This window comes from Eschrichtius robustus, chromosome 11, assembly GCF_028021215.1.
Source record: "Eschrichtius robustus isolate mEscRob2 chromosome 11, mEscRob2.pri, whole genome shotgun sequence".
Lineage (NCBI taxonomy): Eukaryota > Metazoa > Chordata > Mammalia > Artiodactyla > Eschrichtiidae > Eschrichtius > Eschrichtius robustus.
Window position 1 is genome coordinate 48,020,548 of NC_090834.1, and position 26,710 is coordinate 48,047,257.

At 39.1% G+C, this 26,710-nt stretch overlaps 1 protein-coding gene across 1 annotated transcript in view; it reads left to right on the plus strand.

The window, feature by feature from the left end:
- Positions 1-26,178, plus strand: part of RAB38 (RAB38, member RAS oncogene family) — a 62,723-nt gene extending 36,545 nt beyond the window's left edge. Inside the window, exon 3 of the mRNA XM_068555534.1 lies at positions 25,374-26,178. Within this exon, the coding sequence (XP_068411635.1) occupies positions 25,374-25,526 (153 nt within the window). The 3' untranslated portion in view covers positions 25,527-26,178. The remainder of the gene's footprint in view (positions 1-25,373) is intronic.
- Positions 26,179-26,710: the final 532 nt, after the last annotated feature.

Here is a 26,710-nt window from a genome sequence, read left to right on the forward strand (position 1 = left end):
TGGGTGACCACATGGTCAGTGTTTATTGGATGGAACAGAATGGTTTGCAGCACTGCTTTTCAAGCACTTATTCAGAAGATTCCTTTACCGTATTATACTTCTCCCTGCCCCTTGTGGGGTATTTCTGTCCTTAGAGAACTGTGCAGAAGCAGAAAAATTAATTTACTGCTGTATTTCCCAGGAGGACTCCACATTATGTAACTCCTTTTATCCAGAAAGCTCTCTAGACACTTTGCACAGCAGGGAGATTACAGTGCCCCACAGTGTGAAGCGGGAAGTAGAGAAGAAAAATGAAGATGAGGGAAGCAGTCTTCCTTAGTGCTTTGGGCCCAAACTGGGAACTGCAGGATTCTTTGCTTGGTGATTCCACATAGCATGCTGCAAGAATCTGCCATCAGCCTGTAGATTTCATTAGCCAGCATATTCCTCCCTCACACCCGAGAACCAGAACTTAGCGGTTTCCTCCTCATTGAAATTCTCATAATCTTGTTTTACATGTACCTCTTGTTTCAGCTACTGTCATTTGAGCTGCACACAATATCATATTTGTCCTTTGTTTAAACTAATAAACAGAGTTCCAGAGAGGCTCTTCAATGATATTCATTGCAGAAACGAGGCCTAGACTTCAGATCTAGTCTAGAACTCTATACAATGATGTGATTCTTGAACAGAGCTGTACATCAGGAACACCTGAGGAGCTTGTTAAAATGCACTACAGATGCCTCGACCCTACTCTCGGAGACGTCTGCAGGGGCATAGATTGTTATGTTTTTGCAAAACAGTCCTTTGGTGATTTTGATGTGCACACTGGTTAAGATGCATTGTGTTAGACTTTGTTAACTCACTCACTCATTCATTCATTTATTCATTCCTGGTGTATTCCTTGAATACCTACTGTGTATTCAGGTAAGCACTTTGCTAAGCACTGAGGCACTGGTGATAAAGGGCACAGTTTCTTCTCATTAAGAAGTTCTCGGTCTCCTGGAAGAAAACCCATAAAAATGAATAATTACAATACAGTAGGAAGTTCCATTAAAACTGGTGGATTCGCCACATGACCCAGCAATCCCACTACTGGGCATATACCCTGAGAAAAGCATAATTCAAAAAGAGTCATGTACCACAATGTTCATTGCAGCACTATTTACAATAGCCAGGACATGGAAGCAACCTAAGTGTCCGTCGACAGATGAATGGATATAGAAGATGTGGCACATATATACAATGGAATATTACTCAGCCATAAAAAGAAACAAAATTGAGTTATTTGTAGTGAGGTGGATGGACTTAGAGTCTGTCATACAGAGTGAAGTAAGTCAGAAAGAGAAAAACAAATACCGTATGCTAACACATATATATGGAATCTAAAAAAAAAAAAATGGTACTGAAGAACCTAGGGACAGGACAGAAATAAAGTCGCAGACGTAGAGAATGGACTTGAGAACACGGGGAGGGGAAGTGTAAGCTGAGACGAAAGTGAGAGAGTGGCAGGGACATATACACACTACCAAATGTAAAATAGCTAGCTAGTGGGAAGCACCCGCATAGCACAGGGAGATCAGCTTGGTGCTTTGTGACCACCTAGAGGGGTGGGATAGGGAGGGTGGGAGGGAGACGCAAGAGGGAGGGGATATGGGGATATATGTATATGTACAGCTGATTCACTTTGTTATACAACAGCAACTAACACAACAATGTAAAGCAATTATACTCCAATAAAGATGTTTAAAAAAAACCCAAAACTGGTGGATTCTATAAGAGCTGTGAGAGCACTTGAAGGAGAAGGTGTTACCTCTACCTGAGAATGAGGCAACTTCCTTGATATTTGATCTGAGTCACCCAGGCTAAGAGAGTCCCCAAAGGAAGATCCAAGGGGACCACTGGGAGGAGCTCCTTTTTAACAGGTTTGTGCAGAGGTGCATGTGGAAGCCACCTTCAGGAATCTGTGGGTGTCTTAAAAAGCAAGGGCAAGGCTTTTCATCTTTTTAAAACTTTTTTATTGAAATATAGTTGATTTACAGTGTTGTACTATTTACAATAGCCAAGGCATGGAAGCAACCTAAGTGTCCATCAGCGGATGAATGGATAAAGAATATGTGGTATATATATACAATGGAATATCACTCAGCCATAAAAAGAATGAAATAATGCCATTTGCAGCAACATGGATGGACCTAAAGATGATCATACTAAGTGAAGTGAGCCAGACAGAGAAAGACAAATATCATCTTTATCCTAAGATATCTAAGTAAGAACATGTCACTATTGCAATTACCTAGCTTTATTAGTCATCAGAAAATTGTCAATACAAGACCACAGAGACTTACTATTAAGAATAATAGTAAAAATGTGTATTTATGAAATACATTCTTTTTTTTTTATTATTATATTATTTATTTATTTAATTTATTTATTATTTTTGGCTGTGTTGGGTCTTCATTGCTGCACGTGAGCTTTCTCTAGTTGCAGCGAGCGGGGGCTACTCTTCGCTGCGGTGCGTGGGCTTCGCATTGCGGTGGCTTCTCTTGTTGTGGAGCACAGGCTCTAGGCACACGGGCTTCAGTAGTTGTGGCTCACGGGCTCTAGAGCGCAGGCTCAGTAGCAGTGGCGCACGGGCTTAGTTGCTCCGCGGCATGTGGGATCTTCCCGTACCAGGGCTCAAACCCATGTCCCCTGCAGTGGCAGGCGGATTCTTAACCACTGCACCACCAGGGAAGCCCTGAAATACATTCTTAACTCTTCTTACCAGGCCTTGTTTTAAGTGCTTTATTGAATCATTTCACTTACTTCTCACAAACCATTGTGAACTAGGTGCTGTTATTATGTCCATTTTATGAATTAAGGAACTGAGGCTTAGAGAAGTTAAATGATTTATGCAAGACCATATGGTTAGCCAGTGGCAGAGCCAGAATTAGAACCCAGATCCCTCTGTTTGAAGTTCCTGTTATTTTTTCACTTCCATATGTTTACATAATAGTCTAATATTGCTATTCCTTGATGTGATACATTTAGACATACCCACTGATAACCCACTATACTAAATGAGGATTTACCTTTCTTACTTGACTGCTAACTCCCATCCCATTTTACCAGTAGATTTCTATCACTGCTTGTAGTTGAATTATAACAAAAATCATTGCAAGTATCATGAGATAGGAAAACATTATTCACTCACATAATTTGCCATCTTTCTTCCTTAGGGTTTTTGGAAAAATGTCCACCATATTATCTATTCTATCGAGACTACTTTTGTCCTGGTGGCCTCCATTCCAGAGTCCTCTATTTTCTTCATCCAATTTGACTGCCCTGGAGCCCCAACTCAGCTGTAATCCTGGGACTTTTCTTTGTCATTCTCCTGAGTAGGATAGCTTGCTGCCTGGGTCCCAGTTTTATATTCTTGTTTTACTGGAACATAACTTCCTGCAGCTGCTTAGGAAGAGCTGAATGGGCATTTCTGAGTCCTTGATCTTCAAGAATGTGTATTTAACCCTCACAGAATTTTAACTGTTTACATGGGTATAGAATTCTAGGTTGAAAATGATTTCCGCTATGCCTTGAAGGCATTGCTCCATTGTAGTATAGCATTTAGCATTGTGCTTTAGACGTTTCAGACCATTCTGGTTCTTAAAGCTTTGTATGTATGCTGTTTTATTTTTTATGGCAGTTTTGGGGATTATCTCTTTACCCCTGGTTATTTCTTTGGTAGTTTTCCCCCCTTCCTATTTTTGTTGTTGTTGTTGTTGTTCTTCTTCTTCTTCTTTATAGAACTCCTACTTTGGTGTAACTTTTTGAATTGAGTCTGTGAACCTACTACACTTTTTTTGTCATATTTTCAGCAGTTTGTAATTTTTATTTTATTCTTTATATATTTTGACTTAATTCCTATTCTTTTATTATAATCTTTTATTTCAGCAATCATAGTTTTAATTTGGAAGAGATTTCCTATTTGCTGATGGTTCTTTTTTGTAGCATCCTATTCTTAGTTAAGAATGTAATAGCTTCCTGTATTTGTGAAGATACCAATTAGTTTCTTAACGGTTTTTTTGGTTTGTTTCTCACATTACCTATTTCATTAGTTATTTTTCAGCCCATTTCGTTCTTCTCCTTTATGTTGATTGTTCCCCTTAAACATCTGATGATTCTTGGAAGAACATTCATGTTTAGAAACAAGACCATCAAAAGCAGATACCAAGCTCTGTGTGTATAAGTAGGCTTGTTGATTAGAGGCTACGTTGATTACTGACTAGTGGGTTTCACTTTAGGTTAGTAGTCACTGGGGACTCCTAGATGTCAGCTCTCAGAGGTCTTTTCTCAACAGAACTCTTTTCTCTGCTAGGGGTGGAGATGTAAGAGTTCTGTGAGGGGAAAAGTAATAGCCCAGCTGCCATATTGACAGACTTCTAATTAATTCCTTTTTCAATCCCATACCACCCACATGGGGAAATTACTTGGTATGTCTTTAGTCTCAAGTCTTTTCTCTTTGGTTTATTAAGAAGTTAAACCAGTATTTGAATTGGGATGTCGATGCCTAGCTGCTGGTATTCTACGTGGAAGTATGGGGAAGGCATGTGGTTGACATTTCCCATTCTGACCTTCAACTAGTCCTCCTGATTTCAACCACTCCCAATATTTGAGTCTTGGGACTCTTTTGGATTCTGTGGGAATTACTGAGCTCTCTGATTGTTCATATCTCCCTCTACATACCCTATAGACCATGCTATGTACATCCTAGTAAATCCACTACTCTCCATTACTTTCAGATTTCTAAAAATGTGTTGAAATCTCTTGAATACTGGTGCACATTTCCTCATTCTTTTAATTCTTGAGATTCTATTTGAAATACTTTGCTTCTTTGAAATCATTTTTTCAGAATTTTGGTAAAGAAAGTAAGTAAATATATTCCCTCAGTCTGCCGTTGTTAACTGGAAGGTGCCCATGGTCTTTGACCTTTTGCTAATTGTTTATTTCTGACTCAATCTTAGTCATTATATAATTTAATTCATGACAGTTTCTTTTAAAATTAAGGTTATTTTATCTTCATTTTAAATGTGGAAACTGAAGTACAGCAGGATTTAAGTCACTTACCCAAAGGAGTACCAGAGCTAGGATTTAAACTCAAGTCTGATTGATTCTGGATCTAGCTGGTGCTTTCTATCCCAGCTTTCTCCTTCTAAAAGAAAAACCATGGGCAAAGGCTCTGTCTCCTCTCTCAAAACCATTGTCAGAACCTTCTGGAAGGGGTTGCTTCCTTGTTTCAGGAGGGATTTTGTTAATGAGACATGTTTGCTTTCTCCCTTCTTGTGCTTCTTCATTTTCTTCAGGGTTGATTTTGTTTGTCCCTGTTTTGTGGTCCTTCACCTTCTTTGATGTCTCTTGTGTGCCATCTCTGAAGCACCCTTAGATTTGTGGGCAGCAGCCCTGCCTTTCCAAGGCCTTGTTTCACCTCTGTTTGCTTCACTGACTAGTGAGGTATTGATTTCTTGGGAGAACTTGCTGGGATTGGCGGGTGGGAATCAATAGCCCATTAGACATAAGTGGAAAGCAGCAGCAGCCGTTCCTCAGCACTCTGCTCACTGACCTAACACGCTGGGGTGCTGGTCAAAGATGAGGTTAGCCTGACGTGTCCAGGGGTATTCTGAAGTGATCAGATTATTCTAGGAACAATGTAGCAAAGCCACTGACAGAAAAATCAAGAGCTTTAAATCCATGTCCTTGAACTAAATGAAGTGGAATCATTTTTGAGAATAAATTCGCCTGTCACAGGTTGCTTCAGGGGAAGGAAGTTCTGTTGAGAACTTTTCTAATTCTTGGGTCACTTTGAATTTTCTAGTGTAGGCACAATCTTTGTGAACCATAAGGCAAGTCATTTAGCTTTCATGTTCTTCAGGGTTTCCAAAATGAAAGAGAGGGTGGGTGTCAGCAGTGGATGACTAGCATTACCTATGCAGTGTGTTTCTGAAACATTGTGTGTAAATCCCATTTTTAAATGCAACCTCAAGGGGCTCATTATGGCAGCTCTCCCTGGGTGAGTACCTTTGAAGAGGAAGAGTTCCTTTGGAAAGAGAATTATCACTGTCTGTTTTATCTGGTTATAAGTGTAGTTCTTATGTTTCAGATTTTTGTAAAGAAGGACATACACAAGCAGTAAATTCAAATTAGCAAAATCTGAAGAGGTCTTGTGTTACCACTGTCATAGAAACCCATACTCAGTTCCTCAATTATCATGTCATTATGTCTTCTACATTGCATGGAAACACAGGAAAATTAGATTTGGAGAGTACTTCCAAATCATCTTGTCTAACTTCGTATTTTATTGTTTCATTTATTCATTCTTTAAAGAATCATTGAGTAACTCTCCTCCATGTGACAGACGCTGTGTTAGGCAGGAGGGCTCTACCTGGACAAAAAAGATAAAATCCCTGCCTTCTTGGAGCCTGCGTTGTAGTGGTGGAGACAAGTAATAGAAAGATAAGTAAGTGTGTTGTATAGTTTGTCTGGTGGAGCTAAGTGCTAGGGAGATCATTAATGCAGGGAAGGAGTCTACAGCTTAAGTGGCATACATGCATGGGATCGTAGGGAGGAATTCACAGAGAGGAGAGCAATTTTAGACAGGTGACCAGGGAAGGTTTCACTCAGGTATTTTTAAAATTAAAGATTAGAAAGAGGGACAGTATTGAGTCATATAGATTCCTGGGAGGGGAATGGTCCAGGAAGAGGGTATAGCACAAGTAGAGGCACTGTGGCTGTGCTTTACTAGGATGACAGAGATGAGGCAAGAGGTGATGGGGTCCTGTTCAGTCTTCAGAACATTGTAACCACTTTGGGTTTTGCTCTGAATGAGAAGGGAAGACGTTGGGTGTGATCAGAGATATGATTTGATTTAAACAGTCATTCTGGTGGCTATATTGAGCTTGGATTATAGTGGGAAAGGTTGGAAGCAGGAGATTAGCTAGGACTCTATTGCATATCTAGAGAAGAAAAATCGTGGGAAGTAGTCAAACTCTACATGTATTTTTGAACATACAGCAGACAGGATTAACTGACGATTTGGATGAAGGTTATGAGAGAAAGAGAAGATTTGGGGATGGCTCCACAGTTTTTGTCCTGAGCAACTGGAAAAGTTGAGTTGCCACTTTCTGAGCTAGGGGTCCTGAGATGTGGATGGGTCCATGGGGAGAGAGATCAAGACTCAGTTTTGTGTATGTTAAAATCTGGAAGACATCTAAAAGCAGATGTCAAGTAGGTAGTTGTATATGATTCTGGAGTTTAATAGAAAAGTCCAGGCTGCAGGTAAGAGGACCAAGGACTGATCTCTGGGCACTCCCAACATTTAGACAAGAAAATAAGGCCACAGAGAGAGGAAGGTGTAGAGGGAATACATACTTCGAAAAAGAGAGTGGACTCTTCTCAGTGTAGTACAATCCTAATAAGATTACATTTAATTAGCCTGAGTTTTCATCTTCTTTTCCTGTGCTACTCTTCTGAGTTAGTACAGTGGGAAGATGTTGGACAAGGAAAAAAAACAAAAAAAACAAAAACCAGATTGCACAGCATTGGTGCTCTCTCTGTACATATATCATCAAAAATTAGATTTATTCACTGTGTTTCTGCTAGTTAGTGGGTCTGAAAATCAAAGTAGGCAAGTAAGATGACTAAGTGATTGTCTCCCTCTATGCTGTGAACAGTGCACTTCCTTTTAGGTATCTAAGATATGATTGGAGCATGGCTTTCACTAGGTTTTAGACTGGTTGGAGTTATTCAAATCTAACTAAATCTAAATTTAAGTTTCAGGTCTATGAAAGCACCAGAATATTTAGAAACCTTGTAAATTAAATTCATCATGTAGATTGAAAGTCTGCTGTTGTTATTTGCCAAGAATGTTCAAAATGATAATATTTAACATTTGTAGAGTACTTTCAAATTTAGAATGTTTCCAGCATCTACTTATTTGGCTTTTGCAAATGCCCAGCACAGAATGATTTTTCACTCTTTTGTAAGCCTTCGCTTTGTTAAGAGCTCCTGCCTGTTGTTCATGTGAAATGGCTTTAAGAACACTTACCATCTGGTTCTCCTACCTGGATATTCTGTAATCTGTCCATATGCATTTTTTTAATGTAGTGTCCAGATCTGTTGACAACATACCAGACGTAGAAGCATGGTATAATAAGGCTTTAACTTACCTTGCCTAAGTCACATTTCTATTTTAGATAGTATTGTACTGTACTAATTTCTTTGAACAGCTGGATCAAACTGTTGACACATGATACACTCATGGACATCTAAAAGTCCCCCCGTTTTTTGCAAATAATAGACTGTCAGATAAGGTCTTAAGCATTTAAGCTATTGGTAATTTGAACCCAAGTGTAGGATTTTATATGAATGTCTATTAAATTTTATTCTGAGGCTTCAATCTATGATTCCAGTTTCACTTTTAATCTATTATTTTGCTTATCAAAGTAAAGGAAGGGTTATGTCCATCTAAATTTGAAAGAGACTCTAAGAACAATGACAGCTGTCTGTTGGCTGGGGGTTGCTTTTAGGTTCTAGAGGCTGACCTCAGCTCCTAGCCATGTGGCCTTTTCACAACATGGCCTTTATAGTTGGCTACGGTGGAGTCTTATATAAGGTAAAGTAATCAAGGGAGTAACAATTCCATCATGTTTACAGGTCCCATCTACACTCAGTGGTCATGTACCCCAGGAGGTAGAAATCTCGGGGACAGCTTAGACTTCTGCCTGCCGTAATGGTTTCTAGGCAGTAATAAGTTTTCTGGAAAGACTGAGAGCAAAAGGCATGTAACAACTGTGTCTGCCCTCCCCCTCTTTTTTGAAGTTCAGAAAATAAGTTTTACTAGAAGCCCCACCCAGTTGACTTCCGCTTATATTTCATTAGCCACAACTACCCTTAGCACAAGGAAGCAAGGAAAATAAAATTTTGGTTACCTACAGACAATCAGGATTCCGTTAGAAAGGAAGAGGAAATGTTGCACATTATGTAAATAGAATAGCCAGGGCAGGAATGGAAATGCCAAGTGGAGAAAACAAATCTTGTCTAGTTTAGGAGAAATGGAAGTTAATGAAAAAAATCACATAAAAGCTCCCACACAGGATTAATCACTGTTAACATTATCATATTTCTTGACTACATCATATTATATGCAGCTTTTAAATTTATCATGAGAACTTTTTCATGGTAAACTCTTTGTAAATGTAATATAATAACTGAATAATGTTCCATCTTAAGGATACACCATAATAACTCTTATAATTAATCCCCAGTAATTAACCCTACCTTTGGGTAGCTTTAAACTTTCACTATTATAAATAATGTCATGATGCATACTTTTTACATAAAATAGTTTTTACATTTAAGATTATTTTATTAGGCTTTATTCTTAGTAGAATTACTGGGTCAAAGGGAATGGACATTTTTATGGTTCTTATTACATAACTTCATATCTTCTTTCCAAAAAGATGAGCTGACTTATACTTGCCAACAGTGAATAGAAGTGTTTGCATGAAAACACTCTAAAATCCCAATTTCATCATCATGTCAGTCTGTTTCTTATCTTTATATCAAAGAAAAATTTGCTAAGTATGCCTTTTTTGACTTCCTCCAAACTTCTGATAAAAAAATGGGGTTAATTCCTCATGAGGTCAGAGGTTTGAGCTATGTGCCGCTACCTAAGAAACTATTCTTGTTTAATGTAATTAAATAATTAGTAGTCCTCAGGCACCATTTGAGACAATTAAATTAACCCATTTTCCTTTGGAGCCAACCTTGTCCACAGGACATTATGGGGGCATTATACTAAACCTAAGATGCAAAAGGCAGTGTTCTGATCATTCAATCTGAAATCTTTCTTACAGGAGAAAACGAAGTTAGTTTGCTGTGTTAGCTCTGCCTTCTCTGGGTCATCAGTTTGCCTCACACCACATCCTTCAAGCATTAGTCTTTCCCTTTGTGATAATACTTTGCTCTGAATAAACCCCAACACCGTCTTCTTCTGCCTTTAGCACCTTCTGCAGACATGTCCTTAGACTTGGTTTGAGCTTCCTGACCCAAATTGGGTGAGTTCAGACCACCCTTGAATCTGTTCTGAGTTCACTTCCCTTCTCCTTCTAGCTTTTAGACGTGTTATTTTTAAACCTGATCTTACCTGAGATATTCCTGTAGTCAAACTGTTTTCTTAAGATCTCTTTCCTGTTTCTTTTTCGTTGGGTTACTCATGATTGTATAGTTAGAATTTCTGTTTCTGAGCTTCCTGTCCTTGTTTTTTTCTAGATTCAATCTTATGGATAGTTTTTCATCTGTGAGGAAAACCTACATAATTTTCCATTCATTCTTACGTATTTCTATTTTACAGTTCATGAAATATTTATAGATGTTCTCTTTCCTTCCTGTTGTATGGGTAAAATAAAGATATTAGGACTTCCTACACTATTCATGGTTCAAAATTAATCACTCTCATTTTCTTTGTTCTGCACCTTTGAATGTGAATATTAAAAAATACATACTCCTTATGAAGAACTTAGAAAATAACCAGAATTATAAAACAGAAGATTAAAATGATCTGTAATCAAACCACCAATTGATTTCACTTTTTAGCATTTCGTCTGTTTCCTTTCTGATCAGAAATGTGTATATATTAAAAAGAATTCCATCCTATCCCTTTTAAGCCATATTTATCCTTAAAGTGTCAACCCATAGAATTAGCTTATTAGCTACAGACCTATAGCTACATATACATAATGCCAGAGGGAGGAGGAAGAAAAAAAAGTAAAAGGTACCCAGGTCAGCAAAAAGAGCTAAATTGTCTTCAGAATAATATTTTATGATGCAAGAAAGCATGTAATACATCTTAAGTAGTTCTCAGGAACAAAGTCAATATTTTTAAAGTTTACATTTGAACCAGAAACATCCTTTATCTGGAAAAGTTATTGTCCTTTTGAATCTATTTAATTCAGTAGAATTCTATTAAAAAAATAGAAAATCAGAACTGAGGTTAAGTTTTAAGCTCCGAGAAGCCTCTTTTGTTCCCTTTTTTTTTCCAGAAAAAATTATTAAGCAACTACTTTATGCCTTTCTGAAGAGGTACTTCTTGTCAGGTCATTTATGGTTCAACTTTGCATTTCTCTTTTTGTATGTCCAATATAAGAGCCTCAGTTGTCCACTTATTCTGCATATGTTGAAGTTATCAGATGCCACTAGATATATATCTGTTTGATAATGCACAACTTTGTGGAAAAATATTTTTCTATTCCTTTTATAAATCATTGCTTGTATCTGTCTAACATGTTAATGCATATATCTGCATTGTTGTAGATGATTGCAAATGTCCATAAAACGATAATAGTAAATACCACTGAGGGTTTCCTGATTTTTGCAATGATTCCTCCCTGGCCAGTTGTCTGCTCTTACTCCCACCATTCCCCTTCAGCTCTCCCTAAAGGTGGTCCGAATGTAAGTTTCCATCTCCTACATATTCTGTCTCTGAAATCACAGAAATTGGCCAATAGTGTCTACATGACCTAAATGGGGTCCCTTCTAGTACCGCTTCTCTCCTGGACTCAGAGTTGCTTTAGTCTCTAGCATGAACGCGTGACTGAAGCCAAACTCATTAGCGTTCTCCCCCAGGATTCCTCCAACTGAGTTTGAGGGTAAGAGGCCTTTTCTCTTGGGTGGCAAAGGTGTGAGGATGTAAGCCCAGAGGCTGCTATCTAGGCAGCTCTCTCCCTTTTTATATGCAAAAAGCTGCTGGGCAGATAGAGAAAATGAAGCTGACCTGATGGTGTTTCAGAGTCTAATTTCATTTCCTAAGGTTCTTGGTGTGGCCTTAATTTTTTAGCAATTCTGTTACCCCTGGGAGCTGCCCTTCAGAGGACCTAGGCAATTCAATGAGTTTCTGATTTTTGCAAACAAAACCTTACGGCTCATCACGTAGATGGAACATACTCGTTCTAGTAAATGACTGGTTAAATAAATGCCTCATGCTTAAACTTTCAATGTGAGAAATCTTTCTCATTAAAAGAGCATTATTCTTAGGACTCTCGCGAGTTTAACTACATTAGTCAAGAGCTGGAGATAGTCTCAAGAGTCACCTTCAGTCCTGTTTGGAAAAAGGCAGAGTATAAATTCTCTCCTTGTGCTCCTGATGAAACTGAGTCAGAGAGAAGACTTGATCTGTTTGTAATGACTGAGCTAATTTGTAGCAACATCAAGGCTAGGTCTCAGGTCCCTTAATTCTCTGTCTAAAGCTGTCCTGAGTTTAAGAGAACTTCCCTACAACAGATTTCCCTATAATAGAGCAGCTTACAATGTGTTTTTTGTGATTTTTAATCGGTATTAGTCCATTTTTCTTTCCCTTTTGCCAGCCAGTTCATTCATAAGTTACTTGTTGAGCAAGTACATGCCAACAGGCCCTGTATCAACTGCTGGTAATATTCTAAGTGCATAAAAGTGCCACTTCTGATTTCAAGAATTTTACTGTCTGGTGAGAAGGTAAATTTCTAGAAATCATTGCAATCATTCATGATTAAAGTTGCTATAGGAAACCACTATGGAAGCACCTAAGAGAGCTACCCAACCCTACCCAGCTCAGGTTGGGGTGGAGCATTGGTCAGAGAAGACTCACCAGAGGGGATAATCTCAGGACCTTGTCATTACCAACCAGGCTCTTTGGTTACAACTTGGTTATGAGCATGATCTCACTCGGCTCTGTTAAAGTCATGTTAAAAAACAAAACAAAACAAAACAAAAAAACACATGTACTTCATTTCAGGCGAGGCTCAGAAAAATGGAAAAAGGCAAAAATGGAGGTAGCAGTACCTAGGTAAGGAGTAAAGAAATCCACAAGTATGATACTAAATCAGTTAATAAGTGTCTCTCTCCACCCACCCCCACAACTGCCATCCACACCACTCCCATTTATCCTACCACCACTCCTGACCAAAAGTTGCCGAACTGTGCGAAGAGGAGCACCAGCCCTGTGAGACAGAGCGTGAGATCAGTGTTCTGTGATCAGATAAGTTGATGAAACACTGCATACTCATTCTCTGCTTGGAGATGGGAGGGGGAAAGGGGAACAGCTCGCTTCTTGCCAAGCCTCCCCGCCCAAGCTGCACCTGCCTTTTCTTGACTCACGTGTTACTGTTGCAGGTCTTTCTCTTGTGCTCCCAGTTCTGCCCTGTTGCTTTGGTTTCGCTCATGTCCAACCCCCATGATGCTAAAGTTCCTCTCCATTTAATGCAAGAAGTTCCATCACGTACCGCATTCTGTGACTGTCTGGGATTCTGAGTTAAAGAAACATTTTGATAAAGAAACATCTTGAATTATTTTTAATTCAAGAAACATTCTGAATTATTTTTAATTGTGATAAAGAAACATTTTGAATTATTTTTAACTTAACATTCCTAAAATTATTTAACCATAGATGCTTTTCTTTTTTTCCTGTACTATCTTATGAAACTTCGGAACCTGCTTTGAGATATCTTACTTTAACAAAGAAGGATGTTTGTCCCTCCAAACACTCCCATATAAAACTTTAATAATATGCAATGTTGTTTTATTTCCTAAGTGTTGTATTTTCTTTTCAGGGCCTATTGTATGCCTACACTATTGCTGAGTTCTTTTAAATATCTCATCTCATTTTATACACATTCACAACAACCTTGTGAAGTTGGCATTATTTTTATCACAGATTATAGGTAAAGAAACTGAGGCTCAGAGAGAGGTTATGGTGACTTCCCTGAGGTTACCCAGCTAGCACTGGCAGAGCTAGGATAGTACTGAGTCTTTCTATTGCACCTTTCCTCTTCAATAAAGAAATATACAAACAGTAAAATTTCAAATTGACTAAAAGATTCTAAAACTGGGGAATGTACCTGAATTTCATCCAAAAATTCAAAGCAGGATTCAAATGAAATCCCTGTGAATCAGGTAGATGTCAGCAGCTGAATACCTCCAAGTGAGATGTGTTTGCTCTGGATGGGCAGAAGACCTGAGATAGAGATGGAGTAAGAATAACCCAAGCAACGCACATTGAGGGGATGGCCTGAGGCTTAGTTTGGCTGGAACCTAGCCAAGTAAGGACAGTCAGTGGAGATGAGAGAGGAGAGTTAAGTTGTGGCCGTGCTGGTTGGCCCTCAGTGTAGTGGTCTGCATTGATTCTGAGTAGGAAAGGTGAGGCAGCAAAGTTTTTTGAGCTGGGAGTAGGGATGAGGTATGGCCATCACTACACTTTAATGAGAGTAGTCAGGAGACAGTCTGGCAGGAATATGGAGGACAATTGCCATGGGAAGAAAATGGAGGCATGTGATCAGAGAAGAGATTACACAGGGCCTGACTCAGGGTGAAATGTCAGAGTGATTGTGAGAAAGGAGGATATCACCATCATCATCATGAAGCAGAGGTGGAAAAGGCCTGGGCTAATAAGATAATCACAGCATGGCTGACTCCACAGTGTATGAAAACGCAGAGTGTAAAGACTTTGATGAATAGTGCCTGGTCCAGGGAAAGTGCTCAATGATTATTTGCTGAATAATGAATTATTTCATTTAGTTACATGATATTTCGATATTACACGATAGGAACTTCAGATTGATGTATCTCCTCTTTTTTTTCCTATTACAAGTTTGTAGAATGAAGAAAAGGATAGTGTTATTCCACATCAGGAAGAAGAAAATTATTTAGCACATGCTAACTACTGCTTCAGGGAGGTTGCCCGGGCTAAGAATGACTTGATATCTGACTGAGGAATTTAGGAGTTAGACAACAGGGGTTAGAAGGGAGGAGTAGACATAGATTCTATGTCTACTAGGGTTGGGGCCAGAGTTCTGGTAGCTAGCTAGCATCATGACATTCTAAATACAAAAAGGTGACTAAAAGATGAATTTGTTTAGTTTTATCAACACATTCACTTTTACTCATAGTTCTTTTTCTATATGTTTTCACCCAAGATAACATTATTCTAACAACGGTGGCAGAATGTTGCCTACCATATCAGTAAACAAAGGATGTTGCACCCATCAAACCATCACATTACAGCTGCCCAGACAGTGAGCCCTGAGGGACTTCAGGATAGAAAAAGGACACCCCCCATCTAGCAGTCAGACACTGCAGCCGCCCCTGAGTGTCCACCCTGAGGAGACTCAGGATGAGAAAGCACAGGATACTGGCCCCAGATAGCTGAGATGCATATCAAAGGAATGATTTCAGTGAGCCCAGACCCTTGCATCTTCCCATACATAGAAAAACACTAAATTCCTTAACTTGAGATATCTGGTTTTCTTTAACTAACAGTAATCTTTTGATGTTCTGACTACTTGATCTTTGTTGCAAAAATTCCTATGTATCCAAGCTCCTCCTTTACCTCTTCAGAACGGTCCCTCGGAGCTATCCAAGAGGCTGTGTCCCAGGCTTAAGTTTTGTCCGCAAATACAACATAATTCTCAACTTTTCGGTCAACAGTACTATCTGGAAAAGCAATGATTTCAAACTCTCTGCTGAAAAGTTAGTTGAGGGCTGGGCAAAAGGATCATATATAAAGAAAAAAACTAGCGAAGTAGTTAAGCTAGAATTGACCTTTCATTCAGTTTCATAAAGTTCTTAAGAGGAAAAGATGATATTAAAATAATTGTATATAATATAGAGTCATAAAAATACATAATGTTACTCAGCTTCTACTTATGCCCCCAATAAGATATTTCTAATCTTGGTAATTCTGTCAAGTGGGTGTTATTCTCTCTAAATTGTAGGTGAGGCCCAGAAAAATTAAGCATTTGTTTAAGTTCATCTAGTTATTAAAAAGCACAGGTCACCTGAAATCATTTTTGAAGCAACAAGATATGAAGAATTATTTTTAAAAGAGTGAAATCAGTACTCCAACGTAGGTCCACTCAATTGCAAAGCCTTTAGCAGTTCAGCTCAAGTTTTATAAGCTGGTTCAGTCAGTCTTCCTTCGTTTTACCTAAAAAGAATGGTGTCAAATCATAGCTGGAAAACAAGATAAGAACAAGCAGTTTGACTTGTGAAGTAAATTCTGTTGTGAATATGTTTTCCTTTTCACTCCCTACAGAAATCACCCACATCTGAAATTATTTTTAGGTTGAAACCTGAACCTGTTACTCTTCTGAGGGCCTCATTGATTGGTTCATCCATCCATCCATCCATCCATTCATTCATTCGTTTGTTCATTTGTTCATTCATTTACCCAGTATATTCCAGGTGCCTACTGCCTGCAGGCACTGCGCTAGACACTAAGCCACAGCAATAGGGCCCCCCGGAGCCCCCTGTGCTGTGAAGATACAGACAAACAAGCTGTTACATATTGACCAGTGATAGATTCCCGAATAGAGTGGTGCTGGTCGCAGTCTGGGGGAGTTAGAGGCAACTTCTTATGAGAGGTGATCACTGAAGAATGACTTAAAGGGAGAAGGTGAAGAGAAGCAGACACAAGAAGGGAGCATGTATTCATCTGAGGATGTATATGTAATGTCTAAGTGCTTCATCTGTGTGTAACATTTAATTCTAACACGTACCCTGTGAAGTGTAGTTGTCATTAACCTCATTTTACAGATTAAGCAGGGAAGTCTCAGGATTTGGACTTGCCCTTGGTCCTGCGGTAAGTGGCAACCAAGTTTCAAAGCTTGACTCCAAAGCTCATTCTCTTTCCATTACTTCCTGGGACAGCAATGTTCTAGTCTCAGTTCTTGGATTTGGCACATAGAGGTGTCAGAATGAAAGCATTTAATCACAGTAGAAATGAATTGTAAAGCGTACTTTCTTCTCATAGTTAACATTCCATAAATATGACTTTGGATTGAGTAAGTCCAGCCAATACTGTGGCTAAGTAGGTTATCCTATATGTGTTTCAGTTTCCTAATCTGTAAAATAGGTTAATAGTATACCCACCTCCCATGGTGTACTAAAGTTAATGAGATTATTTATATATGAAGCGTACATGCATAGGACCTGAGTGAGGGTTCCATAGTAAGTGTACAATAAATGCCAGCAATTATTACTATTAATATTTTGTGTCTAGTGGGCCATTTATCTTCTCAAACTGATGAATGAGAAAGTATTTTGACTGAAGGCTTTTGTTTTTATTAATAAGGTTTATTAAATCAGGCTAAATGATAGTTTTTACACTTATGTTTATTCTTTACTCTCTTTTTGAGATGAGACTTCAGTCTTCATTCCTTCAGCAAACATTTATAGAGAGGATTATGACACAGTAGGATAAGACCAGGGGCTCTGGGCTTGAGTCTTGCTTTGTCATTTAATAGCTCTGGAACTTTCTGGGGTCATAGTAGTGGCTGAGCATGGGCTAGAGAATCAGGTCCCAAAAGTTTGACTTGCTGGCTGTGTAGCCCTGGGAAAAAATTTTAATCTCTCTATACCTCAGTTTCTTCACCTGAGTTTTCATGAGGACTGACTTAGTTAATACAGTTAAAGTACTTAAAAGTTACCTGGCCTATAAAAAGTTATCAACAGGTATCAGCTAATTTTGGTAACATTGTTTAGAGTTCTTGTATTACACTAGGCTCTGTACTGGGAACCAGGAACACAAACATAACGACAACAGGCAGTTATGAGCCAATGGTAAGTGCCAGGTGGGTAGAAAGTGCCAGGGAGCACTGAAGATACATTTCAGAGTGCTGAAAGATGGCTACTCAGAAGCGATAATGTTTCTAGAAACAAAGGGTTGTGCAAGCAGCAAGAACTAAGAGGTAGCCTATGTGATGCTAGGCAAGTCACTTTCCTTCTCTGTTGCCTTAATTTCCTGATGCATCAAAGATAGCAGGTTTAATTAGTGATGTCTAATTTCCCTCCTTCTTTAATATTGGGTGGTTCTCTCTAAGTTTGGAGATTCTCTACGGCTGAAGTGGGGTTCCAGATGCTGCTGGAGTGGTGAGAAGGAGATAAGGGAAGAGAGTTTTAAGGAAGGTGGCCCTGGGACTGTAGAGAAGAGGGGGAAAAGAGGGTGTGAGATGGACTTTGAAATCTAGTGTGTAAAGGACAGGGGCTGAGCTAGGGCAATGGTGGGGATGGGGGAGGCATTGTCAGAGGGACACAGTCTTTGGAGTTGATTCTGTGAACTTTCCTCTTCCTTCTCCATATCTCCATGCTGACAATGGGACTCTATCCTGCGTTGAAATCAGAGACAATATGGCTCCATCTGTCCTTCCCAGTGCCCATTAGATAGACTGAAGTCTGCTAGCTTTCAGATAATAGGACATGATTAGGACGTAGTTTGTCTGAATCACACTCTCCATGTCTGTCTTCCTTTCATGGAGAAGTGTGACAAAGTGCAAAACCATGGGCTCTGGATTTAGGTAGACCTTCGCTTGGGCACTTACCAACTGTTGGCCAGAGACTCTAAGACATCAGCAAGGAGAAGAGGAAGAGAAAATATAGAACCTTTGAGGATTGGATTGGGAGCCCGATTTTGCCCCTTACTGTCGCTGAGACCTTGAGTCTGTCATTAGCTTCTCTGAACCTTACTTTCCTGTTCTGTCAAATAAGGGCAGTACCTCCCACCTTGACTTTATTTTGAAGATTAAATGAAGTGCCAACTTCTGAGAACAATGTCTGAGATATAGGACTCAGTGTGGAGGCGCCCCAGTAGAAGCTCATGATTGCCAATGGGAGGAAGCAGTTACCCAAAGGAAAGGAGGAGTGATATGGGGGATAAGGGAGGAAAAAAGTGCTATACAGACAAAAATAAAGGTGTCCACTGTGCTTTCCCCACATTAGACTTGAACTACAGTAAATGAGAGCTAGCAAAAGGTTTGGCAGTTATGTGCTCCATAAACAAGTGCTGAATCTTCTTAGAGAAAGTATTTTCAAAACACCTGTTCTGTGTGAGACTTCTTACACTGGTGTTATTATCTAGTGGGCCACCTTCTCTAATTAAAATTTCACAGGGCTGAGGAATTTAGTGCCCTAACCTCAGAGCTTCTGATAAACTTGGTGTTATGTTGGAGGCTGACGTATTTGGAAAGATTACGGGAGGATGAATGCTCTGCCAGCTTCTAACTAGGCAGATGTGAAGGTTTTCTGCTAGAAGGTTTTTGCTGTCTGGCACCGGGGTTCAGAGATTAAATAATTTGCCACCAGACAGATGTTCTGAAGAGCTAATTTAAAAACTGACACGTACCCAAGACCTCAGATAGATTTATATGCCTTCTTCTGTGGGAAGATCAGAATCATCACAGCTTAAAATCACTGTATTAAATGTTATTTCCGGAGAGTTCACAATTGAAATAAAAAGGAGCATCTTTCAAGACATTCTTAATTATATGAGTGCGTCTCAAATCTGGATGCACATTTTAAAAAATTTTTATTGGAGTATAGTTGATTTAAAATGTTGTGTTAGTTTCTGCTGTACAGCACGGTGAATCAGTTATCCATATATATATACTCACTCTTTTTTAGACATTTTCCATATAGGTCATAGTATTGAGTAGAGTTCCCTGTGCTATACAGTAGGTCCTTAATAGTTATCTGTGTTATATATAGTAGTGTGTATATGTCAATCCCAATCTCCCAGTTTATCCCTCCCCACCCCTTTCCCCCCTGGTAACCATAAGATTGTTTTCTACATCTGTGACTCTATTCCTGTTTTGTAAATAAGTTCATTTGTACCATTTTTTTAGATTCCACATATAGGTGATATCATATGATATTTGTCTTTCTCTGTCTGACTTGCTTCACTCGGTATGACAATCTCTAGGTCCATCCATGTTGCTACAAATGGCATTATTTCGTTCTTTTTATTGGATGCACATTTTAAAGAAGTGGAAGATCTTTAAAAAATACTTATGCTGGGCCTCATCCCAGATCAATGTCTGGGAGGAGGGTCCTGGTAATAGATTTTTTTGAACTCTCCAAGTGACTTGAATATGCAGCCAGGACTGAGAACTACTGATTTAGAAATAAAATTATTTTAATATCTGTTTTAATCCTTGGAGGTACAGTCATGTAATGTATGGAAGCAGAATAGAAAGTGCAGTCAGGGCGCTCTTGGTTGGAATGACAGATTGACCAAGATCTTGTTCCGCTCTGGTTAAGTTACTCAACCTTGTTAAAGGTTAAAGTTTCCTTACCTTTAAAATGTGGTTATTAGTTCTTTAATAGATTTTTGTGAGGATTGGATGTGAACAATACCTCATAAGTAAAGCACCTGCTATATGCCCAGCTGGGAGTAGACACAGTAATACTCTGGTAGTTACTACCATTTGTTTTTACTAAAATGCTTTGTTAGGCATTTTAAGCTTATTTCTCAGGCATGCTTATTGATATAAATTAAATGATTCTGAGCAGAGACATAAAGATGAGCACACATCAACCTAAAGTAGTCAGCACAATAGACCATCTTGTCATATTGCAAATATGTAAATAAATCACAGTCAGATTCAGTCTAAGTGTACGTGTCTTGAAAGCCATAGGATGTATAATTTACCTTTACAGCAAAAGATGTTCTTGGAGGTGTTGTTACAGCTCTCTAGAATAAACATCAGTAAAAATTCCCAGGTAGTATTTTGCACTTATACCAGCAGCTCTGTTTCTTAACAGTCACCTAGAAAATGTGGGCTTGGCTGTGTCTGCTTGGCTGCCAAGTAGCACAATCAATTATATTGGAATCTAATTGCCCAAAAGTTAGTTCTGTATTGCTGTTCCTTCTCCTAGTCTAAATCTTGACTCTGACTTCTGTACAGAAAGACAGAAGGACCAGCAACGCAAAGTAGCCTTGCCTGAGGCCCTGACTGCAACTTCTTACCCTTTTAATGCTGGAAACACACACCCTGCCCATGCTGTGTTCCTTTATTTATTTGGGGGAAATATTTAGGGGGACTTGAGATAAGGGGATCCAAGCATGTGCCCTAAACACTATACATCTTGCCTTTTTGTAGTGAGTATATAGTAAAGATCACGGCAAATATTAGTGTTTACTGTTCTCCCTGGACTCACACCTGGCCCTACCACTTACCAGTGTGTGTCTTGGGGCCAGCCACTTACGCCTACTCAATCTCAAGTTTCTTCAGCTGCAAAGTGAAGGAATAGAATACACACATTATCATGTTCTCCTGATAATTAAATGAGGAGAATATGTAGATAACATTTATTGAATGTATGCCCTATCCCCTTCACTGTTCTAAGTGTCTCACATGTTCTAAGTATTAACATGTATTAACTTAAAATTGCCTATAAAGTAGATCTCTTGATTCCCTTTTTACAGAGGAGGAAACTAAGGTGTGGAGTGGAGTGGTTGAAACAGTTTGCCCAAGGTCACACAAGCAGAAAGTGGGAGCTGAGATTAGAGTTTGGCTTCAGACCTGTCCTCTAGACACTATGCATTGTACCCTTTTGTAGAAAGCATGTGATCAGTATAAGTACTTGCTCCTCTTCCTGGCTTCCTCTTGAAGGTTCCAATCTGAAATAGGTATGCCATGGCAACCAGCACCACGGTACACATGATAGGTATTTCCTAAGTGCTCACTGAAAGATTAAGTAATTAAAAAGAGTGCTAAGGGTCCATATAGTTTTGTCTAGTATGGGATTGTGTTTATTGACACTTCAGTTGCAAAAAAGCCTCAGTGACTCTATCTGGCCAACTTAGCATTCAAGGCTCTACAGTAACCTGGCTCCAGATGCCCTTTCCAACCTTATACCTCTGCTGTTTACCTTGCTAGTACAAGCTCAGTCAAGGACAGAGCTTATTTTAACCTCTTTATCTTTGTATGCCTCATACTTAGTGGGACTCTAAATAATATTAATTGAATGACTGTGACTCAGTCATCAGGGACTGCTACCCTGTTCCTGTATAAAATCTAAAAGCAGGTACAGCCATTCCTTGGTTCTGATGGTTTCCTTGGTCCAGAACCCCATCCTACATAATCTCCTGCCTTAGTCCTAACACCAGCTAGCCTTTACTCAGTGGGTTAAAGGTCACAGTTTCACCAGCATCATCTTATCTTTTACTAAAATGATCCTGCTAGGCTGCCACTAATTGGGCTTAGGTTTTAGTTGTTTTTCTCATAATGATGATGGATTTTCATTCATTTGTCCACACTGCACCCTCTTCGTTAGTAGATTTTGCCAATTTGTACATTAATGAAAGAAAACCCTATTTAACTATGATGTTAATATTTGAGTGGAGGTATTAAATATACTACCGTCAAATCTAACTTGTATGTGAAGGAAGGCCCTTTTTGATGCTTAAAACTTGCTTTATGAAAGAGAAGGGGACTAAGATTTATTTTGCACCCATTGGGCCTAACCCTGTAGTAAGAACTTTTATTTGTTATTGCACTTGATTTTCAAAACAGTCTTGAAAAGGAATATAGCTTGGTAAGAGCCAGGCTTTGATGTCAGAAACACCTGGGTGTGAGTTCTGGCCCTCAGACCCATCTGCTGCATGCTTTTGTGGGGGAAGTCTCTTATTCTCTCTAAACTTAAGTTTCCTTACCTGTAAACAGATACGATGATGTCCTGTGTTTGGTATTTGGGGTGAGATGTTGTTGCTCGTTCCCCAACACACAAGCAATAGCCAAAAGAGAATCAAAGTATATGTTTATTAATGGCTAGGAAAGCACCTTCAAACCACCCAAACGTAGAGCTTCTTTAGTGAGATGTGCTGGCCCTAGAGGCCAAGGCCTGGGAGGCTAAGTGAAGCTACACTTCCCCACTTTCCTTGAATAAGACGCAGTGGAGGACCATGGACCAGGCTTCTAACTGATCACGTAAACAAGCGGCTGGACCCGAGAGCAAAGCATTGACCTGGGTCTGTCCCAAAGATCCAGACTCTGCCTACGTCAGATTACTTCCTGGGAGCAGGTAGTTTAAATGTGATCCCTGGGCCTGATACTAGGAAGAAGAAGAGTGACAGGAGGCATGGTGAGCATGGGCAGTGGGAAGAGGGCAGAAGTATGTCTACTCTCTATGGACGGGTTTCCATGGCATAAGGCAGATACTTCAGCTGAAGGGAGAAAGGTCACTCTCACCTCTATCCCAACAATAACGACAAAATAAATAATAACAAAAAACTAATCCTTGTCTTACAGGGCTTTAAATGGGTTTAAATAAGATTAGGTATATGAAGTGCCCAGCACTGCGAAAGCACCAATAACCCCTACATCCCATAAAGAAAAGCAATTTTTTATTAGATAAGTATTCTCATGGAGAACGTCATATAGATGAGGAAAGGGAAGCTCAGAGACGTGAATTCTGGTCTGGTATAAAAACGAGTAACAACAACATCACAAACAAACAAAAAAGCAACCAGAACTTCACCTTGTTTCAGATTTAGAAACCCTCAGAGGAATTTTTATTAAGGCTCTGTAAATGGGAGAGGTTTGTTGTTTCTGGAACTTGAAAAGTTACCGTAAGCTTTCATAGCAAGTGAACTCAGGGTTGGGCTTGAATGATTGGAAATGTGCTAATGACTATTTACAGCTAATTGCATTAGCCATAGATACCATTTGGAAAACATCACTACCTCTTACATTTTCCATGTAATATGATTTCATGCAATACATTTTCCATGTAATATGATTTCATGCAATGATCTCAAAATATATCAACAACGCTGACATACATACAAAAATTAGGGATAAGTAGTTATACTTCAGATTGGACAACAAGGCCTTGGGGCAAAACAATTTGACAAAAATGTCCTTCTCTCTTTCCATTGAATATAAGGAGACACATCAGAGAAGTTCTACAAATTGTGATAAAGACAGTCAAATCTGACTTTACAAGAGATCAAGGTTTTTTGTTTAGTATATTAGTAGTAAATATTCTGTATTTCTCAGTTTTCTGACTAGCAGAGAAAAGGCAACTTAATCTATAGTTACTGAATAAACTATATATATTTTTTTGACCCGGTAATCTCATTCTTTTCCTATAACTCTACTGAGATATAATTCACATGCCGTACAATTCACCCCTTTAAGGTGTACAATCCAATGGTTTTTAGTATACCCAGAGTTGTGCAAGCATCACCACAACCAATTTTAGAACATTTTCATCACTCCAAAAAGAAACGCCACCCACCCTGCATCCACTAGCAATCACTCCAATTCCCGACAATCACTTTCCCCACCCGGCCCTAGCCAACCACCAACAATCTGTTTTCTGTCTCCTTGGATTTGCCTATTTTGGACATTTCATGTAAATGAATCGTACAATATGTGGTCCTTCGTGACTGCCTTCTTTCACTTAGCATGATGTTTTCAAGGTTCATCCATGTTCTGCTATTGCAAAATATTCCATGTTGTGTGTATTCCATTCTTGTTCATGAGCGTCCTCAGCTTTTCCAGTTTTTCTTTTTTCTTTCTCTTCTTTTTTCTTTTTTTATTGGTTATGAAAAGTTCTACAGTAAACATTCTTGTACATCTTTCCTGAGGCACAAATGCTTTTATTGCCATGGAATGGATTCCCAAGAATGAAACAATATATTTTAGATTCAAAGGTTTGCTCCATATTTTCTCCAAGTTGAAGCTTAGTTCATTCTTGAAACTAGATGCATATTTCTGATTTCATATTTTTCTTTGAAGAGTTATGTCCACCTGGATTGTCTAAGTAATGTCACCGTAATAAACAACCCCAAATCTCAGTGGCTTAAAGTCATAATTCTCATTCATCCTACATGAATCATCATAGGATACTTGGCTCTTTTTGAACCTCATTCATAGACTTAGGCCAAGAGAATTTCCATCTCTGTGCTTTCCATGTTTGCAGAAGCAGGGAGAAAAGAACATGGTGAAGTGAGCATTGTCTCTTATTGCTTCTACATGAAAGTGAAAGTGAGACACATCAGTTATCCTCCCATTTCATTGTCCCATGAAAGTCACGTGTCCATGCCTAACTTCAAAGAGGTCAGAGCAGGGCACTCCTACCATTTGACTGGAAGGCAGAGAGCCAGAAGTACTTGTGAAACCACTAATGACTGCTGCAAGAGGTGTCTTATTATTCCTATTTCACATCAAGGTCACAAAGGTAGTATATGGCAGAGTGCAATTATGAACCTAATTTAGATTGAAGACCTACTGTGTCTTCTACAATATTATGCTATAATGTAAGAGTATGTAAAAATAAGCAAATTGCCCTCTAATTTAAGTTCAGTCTACTAAGTGAGCCCACCAAACACTATTCCTCCTAAGTGACAAAACAAATACATATTTTACTTTTGTGAAGGACTGAAGAGTAAAGTTCTAAGAGGTAATAAATGAGAGTGAAGGGAATAGAAAGAGGATGCATGGATAGGGTTTAGGAAGAGATATTTAAATACTGCCTTTTTGTCTCATATAAATCTCTGCCATAGCATCCTTGTAGAATATTGAATAATAAGAGCTGTTTTTTCCCCTTAGGAAAATATCAACATTGATGAAGCTTCCAGATGCCTGGTGAAACATATACTTGCGAACGAGTGTGACCTGATGGAATCCATTCAGCCTGACATCGTGAGGCCCCATCTCACATCTCCCAGGGTTGTCAGCTGCTCCAGCTGTGCTAAATCCTAGTAGGCTCCTGTGCTGGCATATGATGGAAGTGATCCAATCATCTCATGAATTGTGTCTCAGTTCCTACCATTTTGGGCAAATATCAGGATAGGGATACACCTGGGGCAAGCCAAAGATCTATGCCTGTATCTTTCCTCTAAGAGAAATAGCTAATGTTCTTTTTATGTTTTTCTCAGCATCAGCACAGTGTTTACAAGCTTTTAAAATATTTAGTCTGTTACAAAATTCTGTCTTGTAGCTGACCATAATTGTGCAGGGCCAGAGTCGGCCTGGTTATTTGCTTCTTTGAGTCAGCCAGGGCCTCAGGTCTGAAAGAGAAGGGGGAGAAGAACAGACTAGCTGTCAAGTTAAGCATTGGCTTTCACTTTGCCCCTGGTGTCTTTGTTCATATTTCAGTACATCCTCTGCTGGTCTGACAGGCCTACTAAGTAGAAACAGTATTTTCTCCAGAGATGACCTCCATTCTCAACAGACCTAAAGTTGTCTCTGATTTAGCTCTTCAGAGTCATGTACACAGGCTTCCTGTGCTTTTGTTGCTTTTATTGTCCCTTGCCATGCCCTGAATGTTGGTTTAACTGAAAACTTTATGAAAAGACTGCCCCTGGTATGTGCCTTTCTTTTAGCTTTCTGTGACTCAAGCTGTGGGACTCTTCTGTGCGTGTAATACATATTATATATATTTTCACAAGTGAAAATAAAACATTAAAAGATGCTGTTTCCTTATTTCTGCAAGTGCTTTAAGTTTCTTAGTATTCTAAACTTTTTTTTTTTTGACTGTGTGTCCATAGTTCTCAAGGCCCATTTCTAAAATTTAATTTCAAAAAAGAGATGCGAAATATGCACTTAAAGGAATGGTACTGTTAAAACGGAGATGAATCCAAAGCATCTATATCTACAGTTCACATTGGCGTTTAGGTCAGGAAAGCAAGCAGTACATATACACATTTTTGGTTAAGCAGAGGAATATATCCTCATATATTCTGGTCAGGAAAGGTGCCAAGCTAATCAACATACAGAGAAACAACTAAAATATGCATGGTGATATCTTGCTTTACACAATGGCTGTGGTGCAGGTATGCTGCAGGTAGCTACTACTGTTTAAAGGCACTATTTTTCATTAATATTCATAATGCACTCACAGGAGCTTTGTAACCAATGTTTTTGGGTGTCCTCTCCATATTATC